Source organism: Opisthorchis viverrini (genome assembly GCF_000715545.1).
Source record: "Opisthorchis viverrini unplaced genomic scaffold opera_v5_106, whole genome shotgun sequence".
In the NCBI taxonomy this organism is placed as follows: domain Eukaryota; kingdom Metazoa; phylum Platyhelminthes; class Trematoda; order Opisthorchiida; family Opisthorchiidae; genus Opisthorchis; species Opisthorchis viverrini.
Genome location: NW_008751768.1, coordinates 1,122,994 through 1,145,091, shown reverse-complemented (window position 1 = coordinate 1,145,091; position 22,098 = coordinate 1,122,994). Strand labels below are relative to the sequence as shown.

General features: G+C 45.7%; 1 protein-coding gene across 1 annotated transcript in view; it reads left to right on the top strand.

Moving 5' to 3' along the window:
- Positions 1 to 2,973: 2,973 nt before the first annotated feature.
- T265_13857 (hypothetical protein) overlaps positions 2,974 to 22,098 on the top strand; it is a gene marked incomplete at both ends in the record, with an annotated part of 20,589 nt that continues 1,464 nt past the window's right edge. Inside the window, 5 exons of the mRNA XM_009170870.1 lie at positions 2,974 to 3,091; positions 3,131 to 3,332; positions 5,798 to 6,530; positions 16,359 to 16,503; positions 19,685 to 19,890. Of these exons, the coding sequence (XP_009169134.1) occupies positions 2,975 to 3,091; positions 3,131 to 3,332; positions 5,798 to 6,530; positions 16,359 to 16,503; positions 19,685 to 19,890 (1,403 nt within the window). The remainder of the gene's footprint in view (positions 3,092 to 3,130; positions 3,333 to 5,797; positions 6,531 to 16,358; positions 16,504 to 19,684; positions 19,891 to 22,098) is intronic.

The following is a 22,098-nucleotide window of genomic DNA, read 5'->3' as shown; positions in this document are numbered from 1 at the left end:
TTTTTTTCATTTCGGGTAGTAGCTGCGTGGAATGACCTTCCTCCGGCGGTTGTACACGCTCCTTCTGGAACCCAATTTAAAGCACTATTAGACATTTATTTATGCGAATCCTCGCGCTGGCAAGCATACTGCCCTGCGCTGAGAACAAAAGAGCAGTGCTACACCCTTTTTACACTTGTGCCTTTCAGGTGAACGACAGCCACTGACCGACAAGAACATAACCGACCCGAGAAACTTGGGCAAAAGCCTCGATCCTGTGTATCATTCCGTGAATCCGTGAATTTCCCTCCCAATTGTAATGCATCTAACTTGTTCATGTTCTTGAACAGGCTAGGATCTGAGGGTAGCTGTAAAAGTGAATAGAATCCTTTGTTCGGGGGTGAAAGTGGAAACCTGGATTTAACAGCCCCCTCTGTGAAACAAGATGAATGATTAAGTGAGTGCCAAAAAATACCGTTATTGAATCGGGCCTTTTCAAGTACAAAAATGACACCTTTTCTGGTGCCCGAAGAGTTATCACTCTATTAGTTGAGACTGAATGTTTGAATAATTTTTATTTCACCGCCTGTCCGCTTTTTGAAACAATCATTACTCAAGACAGGAATCCTGAAACTCACAAATCTGATTAGGTCAGGGGAAGTTCTATTACGCGAAAATTGCCACGCTGACAGTGGATGATTCAGGGGGTCCACACAAAAAAGGAAAGCGACCACGGACACATGAACTGCCTAAGCCTCATCCATTCGAAATGCTGCCTGCTAGATTCGAGGCGCAGTTATCTGTGAAAACCAGCCTCCTGGGATTGTCACCAAAAAGAACTACTTCTTTGTGGTGCCATCCAACGCACAAGTGACTCGAAATGACTTGAAAGAGACAGCTTTCTGGTCACACCAAACTCTTCAGCAGCAAGGAATCTAGTCCTTCCAAAGTTGGTATTGTGCGAGCTGCAGGTAGCGGTCATTGAAATGCACAACTGACCATTAGGAACTGTCCAGGCCAAATACCATCCACGTTGCATTTGGCTACCCACAACGAAAGACGCTTCGTTGATATGGTTGACTTATGTGGGCTGCCCTTTGATTTCATCTGCAGCTGGTCTGAAACCCAGAACATCAGAACTGGAATAGAAACCTCTACCGTGAAACTTCTCAAAAATACTAATCAAAATTCAAACTGGGACAGTCTTCAGCTGAGGAGTCATTTTTTACTATTGTCCGAAAAAATAAAGGGGGTTTACGCGACATTCGTCTCCAAAATCCATCGCGTAGTTGGGTGGACAAAAGATACCCAAAGGGACTCGGTGTGATCTGATAAAGGGAATCTAAATATTTTTAAAAATTGAACGACGAAGGGTGGGCTGACATTTTAGAATGTGGAACTCCCGAGGATAAGAAATGTACCATTAGAAAAATACGAAAACAGGCCACGATATTAGTCATCGCGCAAAAATGTCCGCTATTTAAGTGCATGAGACACCGATGAAGAAATACGTCAACCGACTTCACCTTGAGGAATAGAAACGAGGAACCTTCACCACACCACCACCCACTTTAATGTCAAACATACTCGCATTTATGGACAGCTTAACCCAAGCTTGGGACGAAGTACTGATGACACCCACCATATTTTCCGACTTCTCGAAGGCATTCGATCGATTCGCACGCGTCCCTCTGCCCGACAAACTCGAGGCATACGGGATTCAATGGAAAATTCTGCACTGGATTAAGGAGTTCTTATAAGACGGAGCATTCCTAGCGAAAGCGAATTCGACCTGCAGTTTTACGGAGCCGGTCTCCATCTGTGTTCCTAAAGGCTTTGTTTTGTGACCACATCTGTTTCTGATATACGTCAATGACCTTCCAGATGTCTACTTCTTTGGGACAATTTTAAATACTGGGTTACTAATGAATGACGACGCTTCAAAGCAACGGGCGTTTGACTGGCACCTTCCTCTGAATTTCAAACGTTGCGTCCGTATATCATTCGCAGGATATTCATAAAACGCCTTTGTCGTGCATGTGGAGGATAGACCAGGAGATAGTACAAGGAATGATACAAAAGATTTTTGGTACCTTGCTCGCTTCAGAGATGTCCTTTTCAGTGCCCCACGAAAAATCGGCTCGAAGGACATTCACCCGATTCGGCGTATCTTCATCTGTTTCGCTCGCATGGACTTCCGGACGCTCGGGGCCTACCTCAAACCACTTGTTGAGGACGCCAACCCAGAAGTATCCTCAGGAAGCAAGAAGCAATGACAATTTGGCGTGTCCAACGAGCTACCAAGTATGTTGTCGCCTGCCTTAACTCTCTTGAGGTGCTGTACCCGTTTTCCCTGGAGTATCGTCGCCCTCCGAAGAGACCTGCTATTTATTTACGCCGCGTAGGAAGAGGGTTTGAACTAACTACATACGGTCGGGACATGGAATAAGATTTTCGAGTTCAGAGAGCGAACATTTATTGGGCATCAGTTCTTCATGTTTCGGCTGGTTGGAATACCCTTCATTTGATATTTGTTCACGCTGCATCTAGTACCCAGTTCAAAACACTTTTAGACGCATTTTTAGTTAAGCTGACAGGATCGCAGCCTAGCGCTGGGAACGCAATGAGCCGCCCTACACCATTCTTTCACCTGCGACTTTCATATGAACGACAAGAACAAACCGGATTCGGGAAGTGTTGGCTAATCCTCGTTCCTCCGTACCAATCCGTGAATCCATGTACACCAACCAATCAAGACCGTGAGTTCTATTGGGTCCGCTACCTGGTGTCGTTTTAAGCCCTTGCGTCACATCGCTTTCCTGATGAAGAGATCTAAAAGGTCAAGGACGCGAGAAACGGATGCCAATGTATGTTCCAGTATGTTGCTCTGAAATAGCCTAGGTCATCAGTGGTCGCGATGTGGTAAAGATACAAAAATTGCTTCGTGAGAATACCGAGAAGTAATCCCTAATTGAAGTTGTAATGGATTTTTAGGGAGGAAATTTCGTTCAAGCGTTCGAGGTTGCAGCGCAGTCAGCAAGCAGGATCAGAGTCTGAGGATTCGAATGAGTCTGCTGGTGAGCAGGATTTCTTAGATTTACCAACCAGCGAGGTATGTATAATTCTTGTCGAATCATGAAATGTTTTCCAGGTCCCAGAAGAACATCGAGCTGAATGGGAGAAATTTTTTGGACATGCGGATGCTAATAATGAGTACATTTCCCAACTCCAGAAAAATTTGGAAGACGCGAAACTAAAGGTTGGTGAATATATCCGCACTTTGGGTCCCTTCCACCACGATTATACCTCCCACACCGGGGAATCTGATCGCCGTGTGACATTATGTTACTTGAGTACGACCTGAACTTCGGTGGCCTCTTGCATAGAATTCACGGGCTGAACAATGTCGCCGCGATTTGATCCTTGAAAAACTTTTGTTCCTGTAATAGGATTCCGGAACCCACCCGCTGCCTTGCGGTCAGGCTTTTCAGCCAGATATTGCTGTGGACCATAGCCCTAGTGCATAGGTACGGGTGCCAGGGCACTATCCCATCCTGATTGCAACTATGAGCGTCGCAACCAAAAATATTAGCATTCCATATTGGTTATCAAGTAATAGGATCCGGAACCCACCCGCTGCCTTGCGGTCAGGCTTTTCAGCCAGATATTGCTGTGGACCATAGCCCTAGTGCATAGGTACGGGTGCCAGGGCACTATCCCATCCTGATTGCAACTATGAGCGTCGCAACCAAAAATATTAGCATTCCATATTGGTTATCAACCAGTTATCCATATGCTGTATGCAGCGTGGTGGGTAAACAAAAAAATGCTACTGCGGACGCCTCCCTTTTTCAGCGCCTCTCCTTCCTTCACCCTACCACTGAATTTAATACACTGCAGGTCTTAGCACTGTAACTGACTGCTTTGTTCGCCATACATCGGGCTCAGCTGCAGATTCCGCCTGACTTCAGTAACAACCCCAAACCCATCGGAGTCTGTTTTCAAACCTCGAGAGGCTGCTTGCTAAGCCGCCCTTGATGTTCGCTCACTAAAACAAACAGGACAACAGGTGACTTGGTCGTACGCTCGTATGCTGTGTTAGAAACAAGGATACAGAACGGAAGTTTGGTGATTGAACTGACTGCCCCCTCGCTGTCTTCCATGTTCCAGCTCCACATCTCTGGTGATGCAAAGGCCGCTGCTGTTGGACATGCTTGGATGGTGAATTGAGCGACGGAGCGGAAGTGTCTACGTGATTGGATACTCGTTGATGGTTGCCTCTCACGGTTGATGCAGTGGCCTGTCCAAGGACGCTCGTATACCCCAGTGAACACTAGATCTTATCACGATCAGAATCTTTAGTTGAAGCCAGCGACAAACGACCCTAATGCCTTCAAGCGCCAAACAAGGAGAAGCTTAAGACTGACAGCCCTGGTCGATCGCAAAAGTCCTGGAAATGGACAGAGCTTTCCAATGGGGGACAATCGCACCATGTTCCGGAGTATCCGACCTACTGGTCCGAGGAAGGTAGTGGAAAGATCTCCAAAAAAGGACGGAACCTCAGTTCATTCACAGAAACGTCGCTTTAAACAATGGGCTGAACACCCAAGAGCAGTTCAGCTGGGCCTCATCAACTCAGCCTCTAGATCGCTCAGCTGTAACAGCCTTTTGATGCGCAGTTGCCATGCCACCCAAAGGAAGCACTCTTGAATAGGGGATCCGATGGCAGCGATTTGCTTCTTCCGACATTTGTGGCTTCAAAATGACGTTAGCTTGACTGTCGAGATTAGAGAGTATAATGCCGTGGTCCTACCTATCCTTGCTGGATCACGTATGTGGCTGCTGCATGTGACCCGACCTAAAGCTGCCTCGACGTTTTCCCCAGGCGACCAGCATGTCCAGCGATGTTGCCTTCCCCCGAGGAAAGACGGCTTAGAAAAGATCGGCCCTAAAACCCACACACTCCGATTGTCCAACAACTGACCGTGACCGCCGGCGCATTACCCAATTCGGTCGAAATACTTTTAAAATCAAAGAGTCGGGTGCTGATCAAAAGGCATCTGTTGTGCTCAGCCGCATCAGGAATGAGACAGTAATGTCTTAATCCCTGCGCCCTCAGGTTGGGCCAACCCCTTGCAACCGAGCAGGTCAGACTATTGAGTCATCGGCTCCGAGCAGAGTCCCCAAAGAAACCCTACTACCCGCTGTCTCGTGGGTCAAACTTTTGAGTCAAAGGCTCAAGGTGGGCTACCTCAACCAAACCCCCTTCCTCGGCCTGGGTAACCGGGAAGTATCCTTTGCCCACGCAGTTCGGTGTCCATCGATGTCCCTTTCCAATCCCTTCCCACTACACAAGCAAACGTCGCTGGGTCATTTGACTGTCAGTAATCTGACCGAAGAGCCTTATGCTCCTCGCTGCCTACCAACGATAAACAAAATAGCATCCTTCTAAATCCACGAGATCCTTTCTATATAGGAGCTTTTAACGTTCGTACTCTATGTAAAATAGGCAAACAGGCAATGCTTGCTGAGACCTTATACTCCTGTAAATTTGATGTATGCTGTGTCTCCGAAACAGCGTGGTTATGCATCTCAGAACGCCAAAAATGAATCCAGCTCTTTCACATTTCTCCCTCCGTGTGTCCGGTGACCCAGAATTGGTGGCTCGTGGAATGTATGACGTGGGAGTTGCACTCAGCCCCTGAGCTGAACGCGCTTTGCTGGAGTGGATCCCAGTGAACAGTCATCTTTGCGCCATCCGGTTATCTAGTTCAATCAACCTCAATGCCTCGGCATAAAAAGCGGTGCCTGTTTGTAGTGTCGGCTTATTCCCCAACGGACTGCAGTTCTGAGGTGGAGAAGGATACTTTCTATCGAGAGCTATCCGGACTCATTCGTCAAGCAAAATGCACTGACATCGTGATCCTTGCAGGCGATATGAATGCTCAAGTAGGTCGTATGGGCTCCTTGGAATCACATTCGGGTGGTCGATTCGGAGTCGATGCTCGCCGCACAGACAACGGAGATCGACTCCTTCAGCTGTGTGCTGATCATGAGCTGTTTCTAGCAAGTACGACTTTTCAATATAAACGTTCGCACCGCTTAACCTGGCGGCCACCAACTGCAAATCAACCGTGGACCCAGTTGGACCATGTGGCCATCAGCCACCGGTGGAGAGCCACAATTCAAGACTGCCGTTCCTTCTGGGGCACACCACTTGATTCCAATCACGCCATGGTGTTTGCACGCCCGACAGTTCGTTTCCCTTCAGGCCCTCGTAAGTCAGCAAGAAGCATGCCAATCCACTGTCTTCGAAGAACTACCGTACCTCAACAGTGTCGATCTGAGCTAGCCCAACAACTCTCCACAGTAAACCAGTACTGTGGTGGCAGTGAACGTGTGGATGAAGCGTGGCAAAATGTGAAAGGAGCTATACTAGCGGCGTTCAGTGCTTCCTGCCCGACTTCTCCAATTCGACCACAAGACCACTGGATGTCGTCAAGGTCGTTATCCATGATTGATGCCAGGAAAGCCATACCAGCAGGCAACGAGTACGACGGCGCACGCAAATCTCTCAAACGCCAAATAGTGAAGAGTCTAAGAAAAGACCGAGAGCTCCGGTGGACATCGAAAGCTCGAGAGATGGAGAAAGCCTTTGCTACGGGAAACAGCCGTGCCCTATATCAGCTGACACAGTCAGCGATGGTCAAGCGAAACAACTAGCGTATTCGGGTCTGTCAGGGAGAAAAACGGTTTCGAATAACTGGGATAAGTCGGTAATAGCACCCGTTCTCAAAGGAGGTACTCACGATGAATGTAGTAATCACAGAGGTGTTGGTTCGACTGCCTTTGCAACAAGCCTTCAGAGGTCACGGATCCTTGGTTGTCTTACGGCATCACGCAAAAGTTTGACCCCAATGAATCAAGCGGCATGTCAACTGGGTGGAGGCTGGGTTGACCACATCCTCACACTCCGTCAGGTGTTAGGGCTATGTCGTATATACAGATGACCAATAATCTTGGTATTCCTTGACTTCAAGGGTATATTTTGATTTTATCGACCGGTCAGTGCTGTTAAGCACACTTGCGCAACAGGCTTTGCCCCAAGGGCGTGGAACAAATACGGTCCACATAATTCTATGTCTGTGAAGGTATATTGTATGCTTCCCAAAAGCTCCCCTACAGAGGGATGTCAACTCTCTCCATTCTTGTGCGGCTGAGGCGAATGCTGGAAGGTCTTCAAACCCCCGGGTCTTCATATTGTTTCTGGTGAAAAACTTGTCGATCTGGAGTACGCAGTCACCATCATCATCATCTTTGAAGACGAAGGCGAAGCGTAAACCCTGTTGAATAAACTGACCACCATCATACCACCTTTCTGCACGTCCCTCGACCACCAAAATAGTCATGCTTCAGAATGTACATTTTATGAGCGAATCACTGAAGGTTGTAGAGGATTTTACGTGCCTCCGCATTCGTATCACTCCCGGCATGTGTTTCTGATGGACTAAGTGCACGAATCTCAAAGGGTCCCGTTACTTGTGGCGTCCTAAATCCATATTGTTGGGCCTCAGATGTCACGTGTAAGGATCGTATTTTTGTATGTTTGCGAGATATGACGTCTGCAGACAGTTTACATGGGGTGTCTTCAAGTTTTTGACCGCCGATGCCTCATAGGCGTAGTTGTTGTCGGATGTCATTAACGAATTCGTAACGATACAAGTAGAAAATGGGTATCTGGATCTGCAGCAGGTACTTCAGTCGCGGGAAACATCCAGCACCGGTTGCAGTGGCTCTTCCACTTGCTGCGCTTACCGAAACGTCGTCTACAGAGACGAGTTTTGTCTTCGTGCTTCCTTCATGATGGCTTAGACTGCGAGGTAAATAATGTGTGTGTGGCAGAATGGTGTCAAGGAGATTACGATCTAATGTGTTGTTGTTCGGTCCGCCTTCCGGAATGAGGTCGTGATGACCTACCGGGCTTGGCTGGAGACGTTGCAAGAAATGACGGCTGATCAATGTCCTTAGTGTCCGTTGTCCGAACACATCTCCGATATTTCGACTGCTCATGTGTAGGCTTGAGTAGCCTGACATTACTTCAGCCTTCGTGCTTCTTTTCGGTAGCTGGGAGCCGACACAATACTTGAACTCGTGGTAGTTCGAGCCCACCTTCAAACTGTAGCTTCTGGAAATTATTCAGTGGATTTTCTTGCGTTCAACGTAAACGGTTTAGCAACATTGATCAAAATCCGCAGACAGCTCAATACTAACGCCTTAGGTGTTTTGGAAACAAGCCACCCCCGGTACCAACGCTTTTCGTATTCGATTAAGCTCCAGTTTCTGTGCTGCAGTAAACATATATTTACATTATGCCACCAGTACTCGAGGCCTGCTTTCACTAGGCGATCATCAATGCACAACGAAGTCTGTTTGTAAGAGTTATGCACTAACTTCCATTGAGCAATGAGGTACTATAAAATATTATACATGTCTGTGCAGCTGGCGGCAAGGCATACTCTCGCATCTATTTGTAACTGCGCATGGAACAAGCTTCTTCATTATAAGAATTTGATGAGCTTTTATTCGTTATGCTTTCCAGACTTCCGTTCTTACTTCTACGACCGAAGGAGAAATGACAAGTTCAAAGACAATCCACCAGTAGGACACACAGGGAACTACGCAAAGTAGTGAGTGGGCACCAGAGCCCCGTTAGCCCAGTATAACCTGGTCACACAACTGCACTACGCTACGTGATGGGCACAGTGAGAGTGGAAGAGAAAATGCTAGTTAGTAGACATTACTATCTGTCGCATAAGATGTATGACTATTCTCTGACCAAATGCAGTTGCATATGAATAGACCAGGATTATGCAATGTTGAGTGATTCATTTGGGGTGGTCATCGTCCACTATATTCATGCAACGTGTAACATCAGGTCAACTTAATTCTGCCATTTTGCAATGTCTGATGATGGGAGTTTCCAGATAACGCCAGGGACAACTGACAGAGGGAAACCTGGTTATTTTGTTCGTAGCAAGACTGGACTCTCATGAACATGAGCGAGGGAACAATGCAGTCCATATTCATCGAACATTGGTAAGGACGCCCCGAAACTTCTTTCTTGAGTCTCACTCACCGTTGTCGCGGTTTTAGCACCTTATTCCGCGGAATCTTATCGGGTTGGTCACTTGACGAACTTCATGCAAACAGTTTCTTTGTTGGTTGCTGTTGGCTGCACAATGTTCATAGCGGCAGTGTCGCACGAAACACCTAGTTAATCTGCTGGCCTTACTCACGCAGAGCTTGAACCTGCTCGAAATGAATATATATGTTCGGAATGTAGCCCTTAGTCGTGCCTTGGATTTTTTAAAAGAATGTCTTATTGTGTGATAATATATGTTGATATGCGGCCAATAATTTTGGCAATTGAACAAGACGTAAACATGTTCTTGCAATGGATCCCATACTGAATAAAGCGAAGGGTATTCTACTATACCTTGTTGTTAAAGTATTGTTAGGTATTACATATACACCGTGTTGGATTGTTGTAGGGGATAGACAATACTGTCACTGTTTTCGGTATGGAAGGCTCTCTGTGAAAACGCGCTTTTTGTGAAACTGCCAAAATTTTTAGTTTACTTCACGGTGAACCCTCATGTTACTTTAGAAGGAGTTAGCGGAAGGGTAGGGAGTTCTTTGACAGTATAGGTCAAGTCGCTGGAGGATCAGGTGAGCATATTGAGCCCAACTGCATATTCCTACTATCAAAATCACCATGAACGCCAGCTTAACCGGACACGGATGCGTGCCACAGTAGGTTGGAATGATTAGCACACGTAACCGGGTGCATTTCTACTTGAAGGTGTTTGGAACGTCAGACAAGCAACCACCGATACACACCAGCAATTATATGGTTTACGTCTTGGAAGATATATATGGAAACACGAGTGCGGACTGACTGAAAGTTTTTCAAGGGACATTCAAATTCATGAAACGCTTGAGCTTTTTGATGACGGCATCGCCGAAGCAGTCAATCCACAAACAAACTTTAGATCAGACAGCTCCAGGTGTCGTTTTACATATCACGGAGGTAGACGGGCTAGAATTCATCACCACGTTGAATCGTGACATATGCGGTAACAGAGTAATATCTGACCCACTAAGGCCAAAGAGCGGACCTGTGGCTATGACTTATTTGCTTCGGATGGGAACCAATCTAACAAAGATCACGTTCAAACCAGCCATCAGGCCTCAGCTACTGCTAGGTGTAGAAGGAAGGTGAGGTAATATCAGGGGAGACAGACATCAAACTGCAAGATCGAAGTAAGCCTCGAGATCGTGGTTTTTCATGTGGCTCGGAGCTATCTACTTCGGTGCCTGAGCGGTCTCGACATATGGACCTATAATTCGTGTCGACCACGTTAAGCGTCAAAGTTGTGATCGTTCCCAAAACTCTGATGGAGCATACTCTATTATAGGCGCCAGTATGTAGCACTACCATAATACTTGCCCCATATACTCCCACTCTTCCGCAACTCTGAGGGCGAGATGGCTCAGTGCTTAGAGCGCGAGTTTACTGACCGGAAGGTCCGTGGTTCGAACCTGACATCTGCATCTTGGCCTTCTGTCAGGCTAAGGCGACCTGGCAGTAACCCAGCCCTCATGCTACCCCAGGTGCCATGTCAGCTAGGCACCGAAAGCGTGTTACAGCTGAATGATTATATTAATATATTTATAAGTCTAAGAATCAAGGGGATCGCTACATTTGCAAACTGAGCAAGCGTGTTAGGAAGAACTGATTGGGCAGCAGCGTCGAGTGCGTCTGGGAAAGCAGGGACTAGCATTGGTGTAGGTAGCTTGTACGTGTGGCGTTGCTCTAACACCTGACAGACTGTTAAGATGTGGCCGTAATGCCACTTAGCGATCTTGACCTAGCGCTTCACGAACACCCATAAGGTGGCGGAGGACAAGTGACGTTGAAAAACCTGTTACAAGCAAACCCCTCTTTAGTTGCCGTATTCATCGTGTTCTCTTTCTTCGAAAAGAACACTGTTATCGGTTCATATCAGTCGTCTGCAACAGTCTTCCAAATGAGGCAAAAGATGGGCAAGGATCTACTGAGGACTACTAGCATTGGGGTAGCTTGTACGTGTGGCGTTGCTCTAACACCTGACAGACTGTTAAGATGTGGCCGTAATGCCACTTAGCGATCTTGACCTAGCGCTTCACGAACACCCATAAGGTGGCGGAGGACAAGTGACGTTGAAAAACCTGTTACAAGCAAACCCCTCTTTAGTTGCCGTATTCATCGTGTTCTCTTTCTTCGAAAAGAACACTGTTATCGGTTCATATCAGTCGTCTGCAACAGTCTTCCAAATGAGGCAAAAGATGGGCAAGGATCTACTGAGGACTCTCCACCATCCATTAACATTGCGGCTTTCAGGTCCTCCGGGTCAGGGGTAAGTGTGATGGTCGGGGATCTTCAGTAAAGCTTACCGTCATCTTCATTTTTCTCTTCTGATGGTGGCTTTGAGAAGCGACTGGCAGAGACTAGTGAAAATTCCGCCGCTAAATTTGGAACACAGATTTTAGTGCGGTCACTTCCTAGTCACGTTTTCTTTGCTAACCCTTATATAGTTTCAAACAGTCGACTGTTTGCTGCACGTCTGTGGTGTTTTACCAGTGTCTAGCTTCGCAGTCCTGATTTTCAACCCCCACGCCCTTCGAAGTTACGAAGTCGCCCCATAATTTAAACCCCAGGAAACTCTGTATTCCATAGGAAATTTTGGCTGTTCATTTTTCTGCTGTGTGTTGTATTGTGGTACCGTCATAGTGTCCCCTGTTTCGGCAGTGTTTTGTGTGATAGCTGCAGCGGGAGTCGCCTAGGCTCCTTACTACCATGTTCTGGTTTGTTGTTGGACGACGTAAAGAGCACATCGTAGTCCTAAAATTTTGCCAGGTTTTTTCTATGCGACTTTGGCTTTTTTTTATGATAATTTTCTCTTGATGTATCTATTTTCTGGAACCCAATGTTGATCTGTACTGTATCGCACGTCTCATTCGTCTTCATTTTCATGGCAGGTTGCAGAAGAAGTTTCCCACTTCTCTGGAAGCATCCCGGGTGATCTAGATGACTTCAAAGGTGTGGATGATTTAGAGGAACTTCCGGAAGAGCTACTCAAACACCTCCGATTATTAATCGATGTATTGAAGCATTACCGAAGTGGTCCGCTACCGAAAACGGTCAAAATGCTGCCGCACCTTCCGGGATGGGAGGGTTTACTTGAAATATTGAAACCACTTGAATGGACTATCCATACCTACCCCAGGGTTGTCAAGGTGTTTGCATCGAAGGGCCACGAGCCAGCATTACAGTTGGGTTCATTCGTGCTTAATTGTCAGTGTATTCTCACCATTAAATGGTCCTGCTTTTATTGCTAATTTACGCTCTGTAGCCTGTAGTCAGTTTTGATCTCGTTGATCTCACTTCGTCCCTTATTATGTTCAACTTCGTCGCATACTCACCGATGGTCCTGCGTCGTCATCGTAACGACAGATGGCACATGTTGCCTTACGTCGCAGTTCGGCATTTAAAGGCTAGGGAGGAAGCACCACCGGCATTAAAAACCTGTCTAAAACAGCTAGTGTTGGTGCACTCCTATGTGCTTAGGACCGGTTTGTACTTCTGTTCGCGCCAACATCTACCTCGGTTACGTGGTTACAGTTTCACGTTGGTTAGTATCCTAAGGGCATGTCTCCATTACGTTTTAGACAAACCCTAGTAACGTCGATGTACGGGAACTCTTACTGATACCAGCACTAGCCATTCGACTCGCAAGAATGTGAACCACCTACTGAAGAAGTCAACGTTTCCCCTTACGTTCCTCGTCCCGAAAGCATTGGCTAACAAAACGACCCACCCAAGCACTGTCGGTTAATCGTTATTCTTTTTTTCGGTTAGAGCGATTCTAAACTTGATGACTTCGGAAAGACTGTCCCAATTTCAAAACCGCCACTTTATGACTGTCTGCTGTATCGCTAGAAAGAGTTTGAGCGCCGCCACCGATTACTACCCCGTTGCAGATGTGGTTGCCGGGGTTATGAATGCCCAAACAATTAGTACTAACGATTCTGGGTGGTTGTCGAGACGCACGCGCAACGGTGAGCACCTCCTATGGTTAGGGTTATAGCCAGATTAACCCCAAAACAATCGAGTACGCATAAGTTCGTGGTGCCCCTCATACACAGATACACAGCATTGCCATCAGATATAGGTGGTATGAACCAATTATTAATTGCCCCTCATTTTGGAATACCTGTGTGAATTCTGACGATTAGCTTGTCCATCGCTGCCCTTTGCGCTTTCCGAGGGCACGTAAGTTTCACAAAACTCGCTAGACGATCAAGAAGGTCGCTGACATTCATGTAAGATGAACTTACCGAAATTCCTACTGGCACTCTGCCTTTGTTACAACGGAACCACATTCGCTTAAAGCCTGAAGCTCGAGCAACATTCATTTATTCGAGGCCCGGACACGTATTCCAACTTGTCAAGAATGCGATGCAACTCGGCGAATGATCAGGTGAAGAAGAGCATATGTACCTATCACGAAATCTTTCAGTTCCATAGAAGTGAGGAAAGGAAGCAAGCAGGCAACTCTGTAAAGGTTCTATGACTTCGCTTCTATCATTTCGCTTTGATAACCCTGAACTGTGTACCTGTGTACGGTAGTTCGGGTCGCCGCAGCTTGGGGCAGCGGGAGGTAGTTGCAAGATTATTGGGTTACAAAAGGACGTTTAAGAAATACTTGCTAAGAGCAAGAGAATGGATACAACACCACTACTGGTTTTCTTGGCACCGCCATGTCGGTAAGAACCTCCAACTATCCAAAGAGGTACCAATGACCAGCGCACTGAGTTTTCTGGCACTGGCCTCCATACTTGGCTGTCAAGTCGTCGCTTAACCATTATTGGCTTGTTTCCACCCTCTGGCTGATTGTGCGTAAGAAGTTAGTCTACTGGTATAAGGAGCAGGTAACCAAACCAGTGCAACATATGAAGTGCCATCAGCTCGTTTATCGTGGGCGAGTTGTTTCTTCTAAAAGCTTTCGACATACTTCACTACTGATCCATCAGACTTGAACTCCGGAGACACCTATAGTAAAACACGGAAATTCTTCTTAGGTCATGTCCCATCTGTGCCGCAGGTGAACCAATTTGACAAAAGCTCTCCTGGTCTTTTTGATCCTGTTCAAACAGCTGCCCCTGACAGACTACTCTCTGCTTCCGCAGAATTGAGCATGGAAAACAGCACTCTCTTCGGCAGGCGATAGTCAGGCATAGGCTTTCCGTACACTCTCACACGTCCGGAAGTCTGAGAATACAAAGAACGTATTATGTTTACAAACTTACGGGGCATTCCTTGGTGGACAAGCGTGTCAAGCAGAACAGATCGGTCCCGTAGAGTAATATTCGCAGAATCATTGTCTTCACTCTGTGCAGCTTATTTCGGGGAGCATGTGAAGCTATGACCTGAGAGAAGAAACAAGGTTTCGGCGTGGAAGAGGTTGTGTGGACCACATCTTTAGAATGTCTCGTGTGATACTGCAACAACATGCGTGTGGGCGCCGTACCATCTTTGTGTCCCTTGACTTCAAAAGTGCGTCCTGTTCTGTCCTGTTCGTCCCAAACATAAATCCATCCCAGAGACCATAAATGCCACGTACTCTCTGTTCTCACAAACTTGTGGGCGTGTGACTGTATTGCGAACCCCACAAACAATGTCCGGCAACTGCGTTCACTCTCTTCGTTTATCTTTACGTTCATGATTGATTGGATAATGTGGCGGACCATCGAGAGTCTTCGAAATCCAGATCTGCAAGAAAGATTCTTGTCGGCCTTAGATAAGCAAATTATATTTTTCTGATTTGTAAAAAGGAGAAAAAACGATCATACCATCTCTTGGTATGTACTTCGCCCCCACAAAGTGCATAGTCATGCTGAAAGTTTTCTGAGTAGTCAAGGGCCGGATCGGGAGGTTTTGGAACAGTATACCTATTTCAAGTGTTTCATTACATCTGACCGTGATGAACTATGTGATCAACAAGTAGATCTCAATGTCCAGAATCACATTTACCACTTAGGGCTTGAAAAAGGCATATCATTTAGTCACAAAAGACTTGGGTATCAGACTATGGAATGAGTCTATTGTTTTACGGTTGCAGGGTTTGGCCAGTGTGGGTGGGGAAAGAGCTGTTCAACCTTACGTTTTTCGTAACTATAGCTGGAATCAGCTGTATAAGTCCTAGGCGAGTATACGGTGTCCGAACTAAGCAGTTAAGCTGCCTTTTTTGCGAACAACTACGTGGGTAACCATCCAGCATTCGTTTGGGTAATAATCCTGGCTGTTCTGACGAGTCAGAACAATCTCATGTAGGTTTCCTGTCGATGTTCCACTTTGCCGGTACCCCAAATAGGCGTAAAAACGTAGGGAAAAGGTATAGGCCGTCAAGTTAAACAGCGTCATGCTTCTTTGAGATGAAAGCCATTCCACCGAGCGTTGCGAACGAAGCATTTTTTCTCCACCACTGTACTACTAAGTATTTTACTAGTGCCAACCGAATACGTGATTATTGAAGAATGGGTGCAAGCTGCGTGGAAATTTTCAAACTTCTCCGAAAATCCGATCAGACTCAATGGTTTTGAAACAGTTGAATTTAAAAGGACGTCTTCGCTTCCATAATGTATGTAAACTAGGACTATGTACGGGCGAATGACTTTGTTGCATCTGGCTGGAAAGTCGCTTACATCGGATTAGATCCGAATTTTACTGTATGGATAGTTTGTGTGGTGTGCTTCCAAAGATCTGCGACCGGGCTCACAGAAACATGCTAATGGCAACAGTAAGACTGCCCCACTCTAGGTTTTCATCGCCTGGACCTGTGTTTTACTTTCCACAATGCTGAACTCGAGTTATTTTGTGGAAACGCATTTCTGAACTCACCTGGCTTACCACCCATCTTGGGATCCACTTTGTGATATGCAAAGTATTGAGTGAGAAAATCGAGTCACTTCCTCACCCAAAATTAATGACCAGTCTGAGTTTAAAAACTTCTCAAACAGCGAATTGGTATTCAACGGTTGGTTGTGGTAGTCGATTACTCGCATGTAGCAACACATTTATAGCATACTAGAGCAGAGAGATATGGGTACATCGATGTCCAATCTGTTGTTTTCTGTCAATGGTGATCAAAGTGATACACGTTGCCTCACCAAATCTCTGCTGCTAACTTTTAGCTTGTAGGGCACTTACTTCGCATATAAATATCCCGGGAACGTGTTCATGCTCTCTCATTTAATCCATTCGTTTTTCTTTTCAGTTTCTATGAAAATTACCTTCTACCCAAGGTCAAGCAAGACATCGAGGAGAATCGGCGACTGTCTGTTCACATGTTTGAGGCTCTAATCGCTTCAATGTTCCGTGCTGAAGAATTCGTTTCTGGGGTCTTCCTTCCTTGGATACAGGTACAGTATCCCGTCTCCTTAGCAAAAAGCATAAAATCTAAACAAATTGAATACCCCCTTGCAAGTTGTTTCCCTTGCACCTTGAAAGCGGCTCTTCGATGTGACCGCATAATCTGCTGTCAATTACCGAACACATCACAGCTCGCGAACAACATTTTCCAGGGTGGATGTTGTAAGTAGTCGCCAGACATGCTGTTTGGTGCATCCGAAGGTGTAGTTCTCAAACCGGTTTCTACTTCCTACTCACTCACTGCGAAGGTAGAGCTGGATTCTGTGCGTTTTCGAGAACATCTGGTACTAGAATCCAGCTGGGTGTTTCTGCAGTTTATGTGTGACCATGTGTTTGCAACTTGGTTTACCCCCTATATGAACAGTGCTGGTGTAAATCGGACACAGTACTATCAAGAATAGTTACGCTATTGTTTTCGGAAAAGTTTGGTAACAATTGGTGGATTTATTTATTGACACAAAAGCTTCGTCAGGCCGAATGACTAGGTTACGAGGTTGGTTGAGATTTAAGGTGGAAGGAAGAACCAATCAGCTAAGCCAGGCAAAATCTGTGTTAGGTGTCGGCCAAGGGATTTTGTATGTTAGGGTGGGGTGGGTTGGGAAACCTAAAGGGATTTGGGTTCGGCTTAGGGTCTAGTGCTTCTAGTTCATGTGCCGATCGCTCTTGAACGTCATCGGCACTTTTCGTCCGCCTGTATGGATGGGTTAGTACTATGGTAGTTTTGTACGAGAGGAGGATTCCGTGACTTTTGGTCGGGTTGGAATTCCCATCCACTGTTTTGCTAGTGATTATATGCGCATTGACAACCACACAGTCAGGTGTCAACTCGGTTTATCTAAGACCGCTTTCCATACGGAGGATAAACAGACCACCAAGAAATTCGAAGAATACTAAACGCAGATCAAAGACTCAGCGATGGCGGCACATACTTTAGACACAGGACATAGAGTAGATCTGGAGAATGTGGAAGTTTTCAGACAGGGACTGCGATTCGCACCACAGCGGCTGATAACCGAGGTGGTGTAAACTACCAAGCATCGTAGCGTGAATAGAATCGAGGGTGTGGAACTGGCGAGTGTATGGAGAGTGGTCTTAGATAAGCGAGTTGGTTTCGTATTCGAACTTTGAAACGGCGCGTCTAGTAAGTTGGTACCATAGGATGACGACTATGATATTATTAGTTAGGCGGTATGTATGGCTTCATTATCCTTGTGAAAGACCATGTCTCAATCTGAACTACGGGAAAATCTGGTGACTGCGTGTGGTCCCGCATGTCTTTATCGTCTGTTTTGTATGCTGTCGTTTCAAAACTTCTCCGTTGCAGTGAGTGCTTCCAGAACTATCACTATACTGCCTATAGAAATTCTTTTCCATGGTCTTGCTAGCAGCTGTCCATGCCATGTAGACCAAACGTTTTTTATCTCCGCAGAATATCGTGCTTTTTGGCTGACCGACACTTACCATGCGATTGGGCAGAAACCCGATTGCCGTCTATCAAGAGAACAAAGGGACACCCAGTCAGGACGGACCATGGATTTATGCAAACGGTTACTTTCCGCTTAGATGATCCATATTATGACGACTTAATTATTCACAGCTTACGTCATCTGATAACAGACCATTTTGAAAATCAACAGCTGGTTTATCCGAAATAGTCCTCATTTGCAAGCACAACGCGATCAATGCTGTGATTCGCTGCTCTGGCGACATTTTGCGGTGGAGACTGCAGCATTTTCAGCCATTTCCGGAGCTACTTATATCAAGTAAAGTAGCACATAATATTTCCGTCTGCCTGTCGCAGCATTTTCGGCGATGTGATCGCTATGCCCCTACAAAGGTGCTCTTAAGGGTGAATTTGTATGGACGGTTTACGTATAGAAAAAAATATTGATGCGAAATGGGTGTATTTGTCGAGTTTGTGCAATTTGGGCTCAAGTAGGACAAAAGCTTGACGGAAACTTAGGAACTGCGCCTACTTGGTGGGCCCCAGAAGGGTGAAACCGGTCATAGACTGCCGAGTAGTTTTCAGCTACTTCATGAGTAGAGTGTTGCATTTACACAAACAGATGAACTCGATACTTAAAATCACTCATACGGGAGACAAGGATGCGCACTTCATTCGTTGCGCCGATTGTCTCTTTCGGCCATTATTCGACTGATGACTGTTTACTAGTCAGAGGGTTTTCGTTCTGTGATCTTTTCTAAGTTGAAATTATTAATAGTCAGAAGTCAGATTATAACATTGAGTGGGACCAATTGACATGAAAAGGGAGATGCTCATTCGTTTGTCGCGGCGGATTTCTGTGCAATGTGGTGCGACACCGAGAAACTTTGAAGACAGAGCCACTAATAATAAACGCAACTCTTTTTCACACGCAAAGCACAGGAAATTCGTTCGTGCAGATACTCTCACACTGAAGTTATCTTCACATGCAACAACCTTAGCATTCACTAACCGCGTAGGAAACCGTAGTCTTTAGTTACCTGCACGTTGGATAGTCGTTATACGGCTGCGGGCGACTGACGACAGTGCTGATACTATACTATACTGTGCAAACAGTAGTTTTGGTGTTATCCATGGCGAGGTCTGCGGCTTACGACTGTCTTCCGGATAATAAACAACAACGTTGAAGGGTTGGAAAAAATGGCATCTCGCCAAAGGTAGTAACCAGTTACAGTAACCAGTTAGTCACGGCTTCATGAGAGACTACGGGTGCTTATTCGATCTATGTGACAGGCGCGGATGGTGAATGGTGAAAGAAGGAACACTGCCTGTCTTCGGGGGATCCGTTCGAAGCTAAAGTCTCATCGTCTAAATATAGGGCTTTTGAACAAATTGGTGATCAGCCGCATTTTTTATCGACTTCAAATGCTCATTAACTACTTGTTACTCGTTCTTCGCTAGGTACGGAACATTAAAACCGCTTGGGCAGTATATTTTGTTCTCAACTCGTCGGTTTATCCCTCTCCATTGCGCATATTCCACAAGAGTGCAAATTGTCAATTCATTTTGGCCGGTTTGTTAGACAACCTTGACGTGAGGGTAATCCATTCAGCTCAGACAATATTTTGTGTGAATTCGTCCCAGCGTAAACAAACTTGCTAATCTACTGCTTCCATCCACTCATCTGTTTCCCAACATACTGTACCCCAGTTTCTATTTCGTTTCAGTCCGACATGTCCAAAACCGAGGGAGTGATTCTTGCTCATTTGATCAAAAAAGCCACACTGAAATCCCGATTCGCTGCCGTTGCTCTAGCTCTGACGCTTGAGGAAGATTTCAGTATTCCACGCTCGTTAGTGATTGAAGCCTTATTATCCAAACGATATAATATGCCAGAAGCGGCACTCTCTCGAGTGATTCAGTACTTTTTGAGGTGAGTTCTTTGACGTTGGCTTTGTAACACCCGTTTTAGACATAACAGCCTGCTCGGTGGCAGCAGATTACTAGAGTTGTGCCGCATTTGCTGCTGATTTTTGTAGTGTGTAATAGTCAAAAGAGAATGGTAGGACCTATACTAAGAGACTCCTTTGTGGAGGATTAGGGGAATACGCGCCTCAGTACAAACCACAGGTGACATTGCCTATCCAGTGTGACGGCACAGATTACAGATACCGAATGGAAAACATGAACGAAACTGCATCAGCTCTGGAAAATTCAGTAGTGCACGAGTGTAGTGTGACGGATGCAGATGAACGTGTTAACTCGACTCTTGTATTTGGAAACAGGATTTGGCAGCTCTGTGGGAACATAAGGGGGCAATATTTATGTTCCTCTGCCAAGAAGTGAAACTTGATGAAGATGCCTAAGAAAGCATAGCTGGGTCAGTTAACTGATTGATTGCGGAAATCGGACAGAAGAAGCGAGTTTAGCTATGCAATGGCAACGTAGCAAGATCCAAGTTACATCTTGACGGTGGGAATTTTCGGGGCCAAAGAGGTGCATCACTTTTTTGGATACTATCTGTCGATGTAAGATTTATGGGGGGAGAATGATCCCGAATTGGGCAGTGGTACTCCCTAGTGGGATGAATCTGGCATTTGCCGAAAATTTGGGTGGCATGGAAGCTTCCTTAGCAGGACACACTACTCATAGGATTGCTGAAAACCCTTTGACAGCCCAGTAACCGTTTCACTCTACTATTCAATCCATGTGCGTCACTCATTTACGAAGTTTCACTCACCCTTCGAGCTACTTGTAGATGGTTGATGTGATATTTTGGAATTTTCAATAGAGATTTCGTCCTGTAGATGAAACCGGTCTATGCTGGAGATCCGAGATGGACTGTGCGACTGTTTTGTCCTCATTGCGAGTGTTTAGCAATACTCGTCTTACCAAACTGCAGATAGTTTCGAACCGGTGGCCTCCTAACCTGTATTTGGACACAAGAATTTGGCTGCGGGCGGCTGACCAGCAGTCTGATTAAGTCGCTTTGGTGTAAAGTCCGTTTGCATCTGTTTCCGCCTCCATCTAGTTCTTTGTCTCGTGGTTCGAACCCGACCTCTACCTCTCGACTTCCCCTGTATAGGCTTGGACAGCCTGACAGTATCCCGGCCCTCGGGTAGCATGACAGCTAGGCACCGGAAGGGTGTTACAGCTGAACGACTTTTTGAATATTTTATCTCGTCAATCATTTTCCCCAAGTAAAGAATGACTCCGTACATCCTCATAGTAAATTGATTAGAAACGTGACATCTTTGGGGGGGATGATTTTACTCGAAACCACAGTCTATCTACGACAATGTTAATCTTTGGAGATATTTTCTATGGAGTGTAGACTTGGTTTGAAGAAGAATTAGAGGTCAGTCAGCAGGGACCCCCTGTATGAAACGGAAATAAAGACAACACTATAAAAACCTTGCACAGTTAAATTTATGCATGGTAGCACGCCTTTTCAAAAGCTGTGTATTGTAAGAAGAAGGATTCATATTGTAGCTACAAGCTCCAAAGTGTGACCGCTCGGGGGAAGAAGGAAGTGGAAAGAGTAATTCAACAATGAATAACCACATTGTAGGGACGGCCTGGAAAACAAAGACGCCAGCATGATAAAGAATTAGGAAGAGGATTGGCAGAAGCTAACTCAGTCGAATACCTTTAATGATAGTAGTTTTGGAACCTATGTGCTCAATCCCCTCGGAAGGAGGCTTCTAATTTTGAAGCGAGTGACTATTTCTTGAGTAACCTTTTAAACCTGGTTGATTATGGAAAGATAAGAAGAGAAAACTCACGTCAAATGAGTCAGTGTTACTCTACGCTATAGCAGATTTGGGCGCTGAAATATTTTTGATTGGCGTAAAGGATTTAACATTGGTAGACCGGGAGAGGTTGTCAGTCCACACGTGATGAAATATGCGGAGTGACTTAAGGACCCATACAGAGCTGCAGGCCAGAAATGGCACATCCAAATGGATTTGAGAAAGCTAATCCTAATGGCTGAACCTTACTGGGCAAGTTTTGACAAAATTAGCGTTCAGGATTCGGTTGGCCAGTGTGGGATGAGTAAGAATCGGAACAATAGATGGCATCCCTAGCCAATGCGTGTATATATATATATATATATATATATATATATATATAAAGAGAG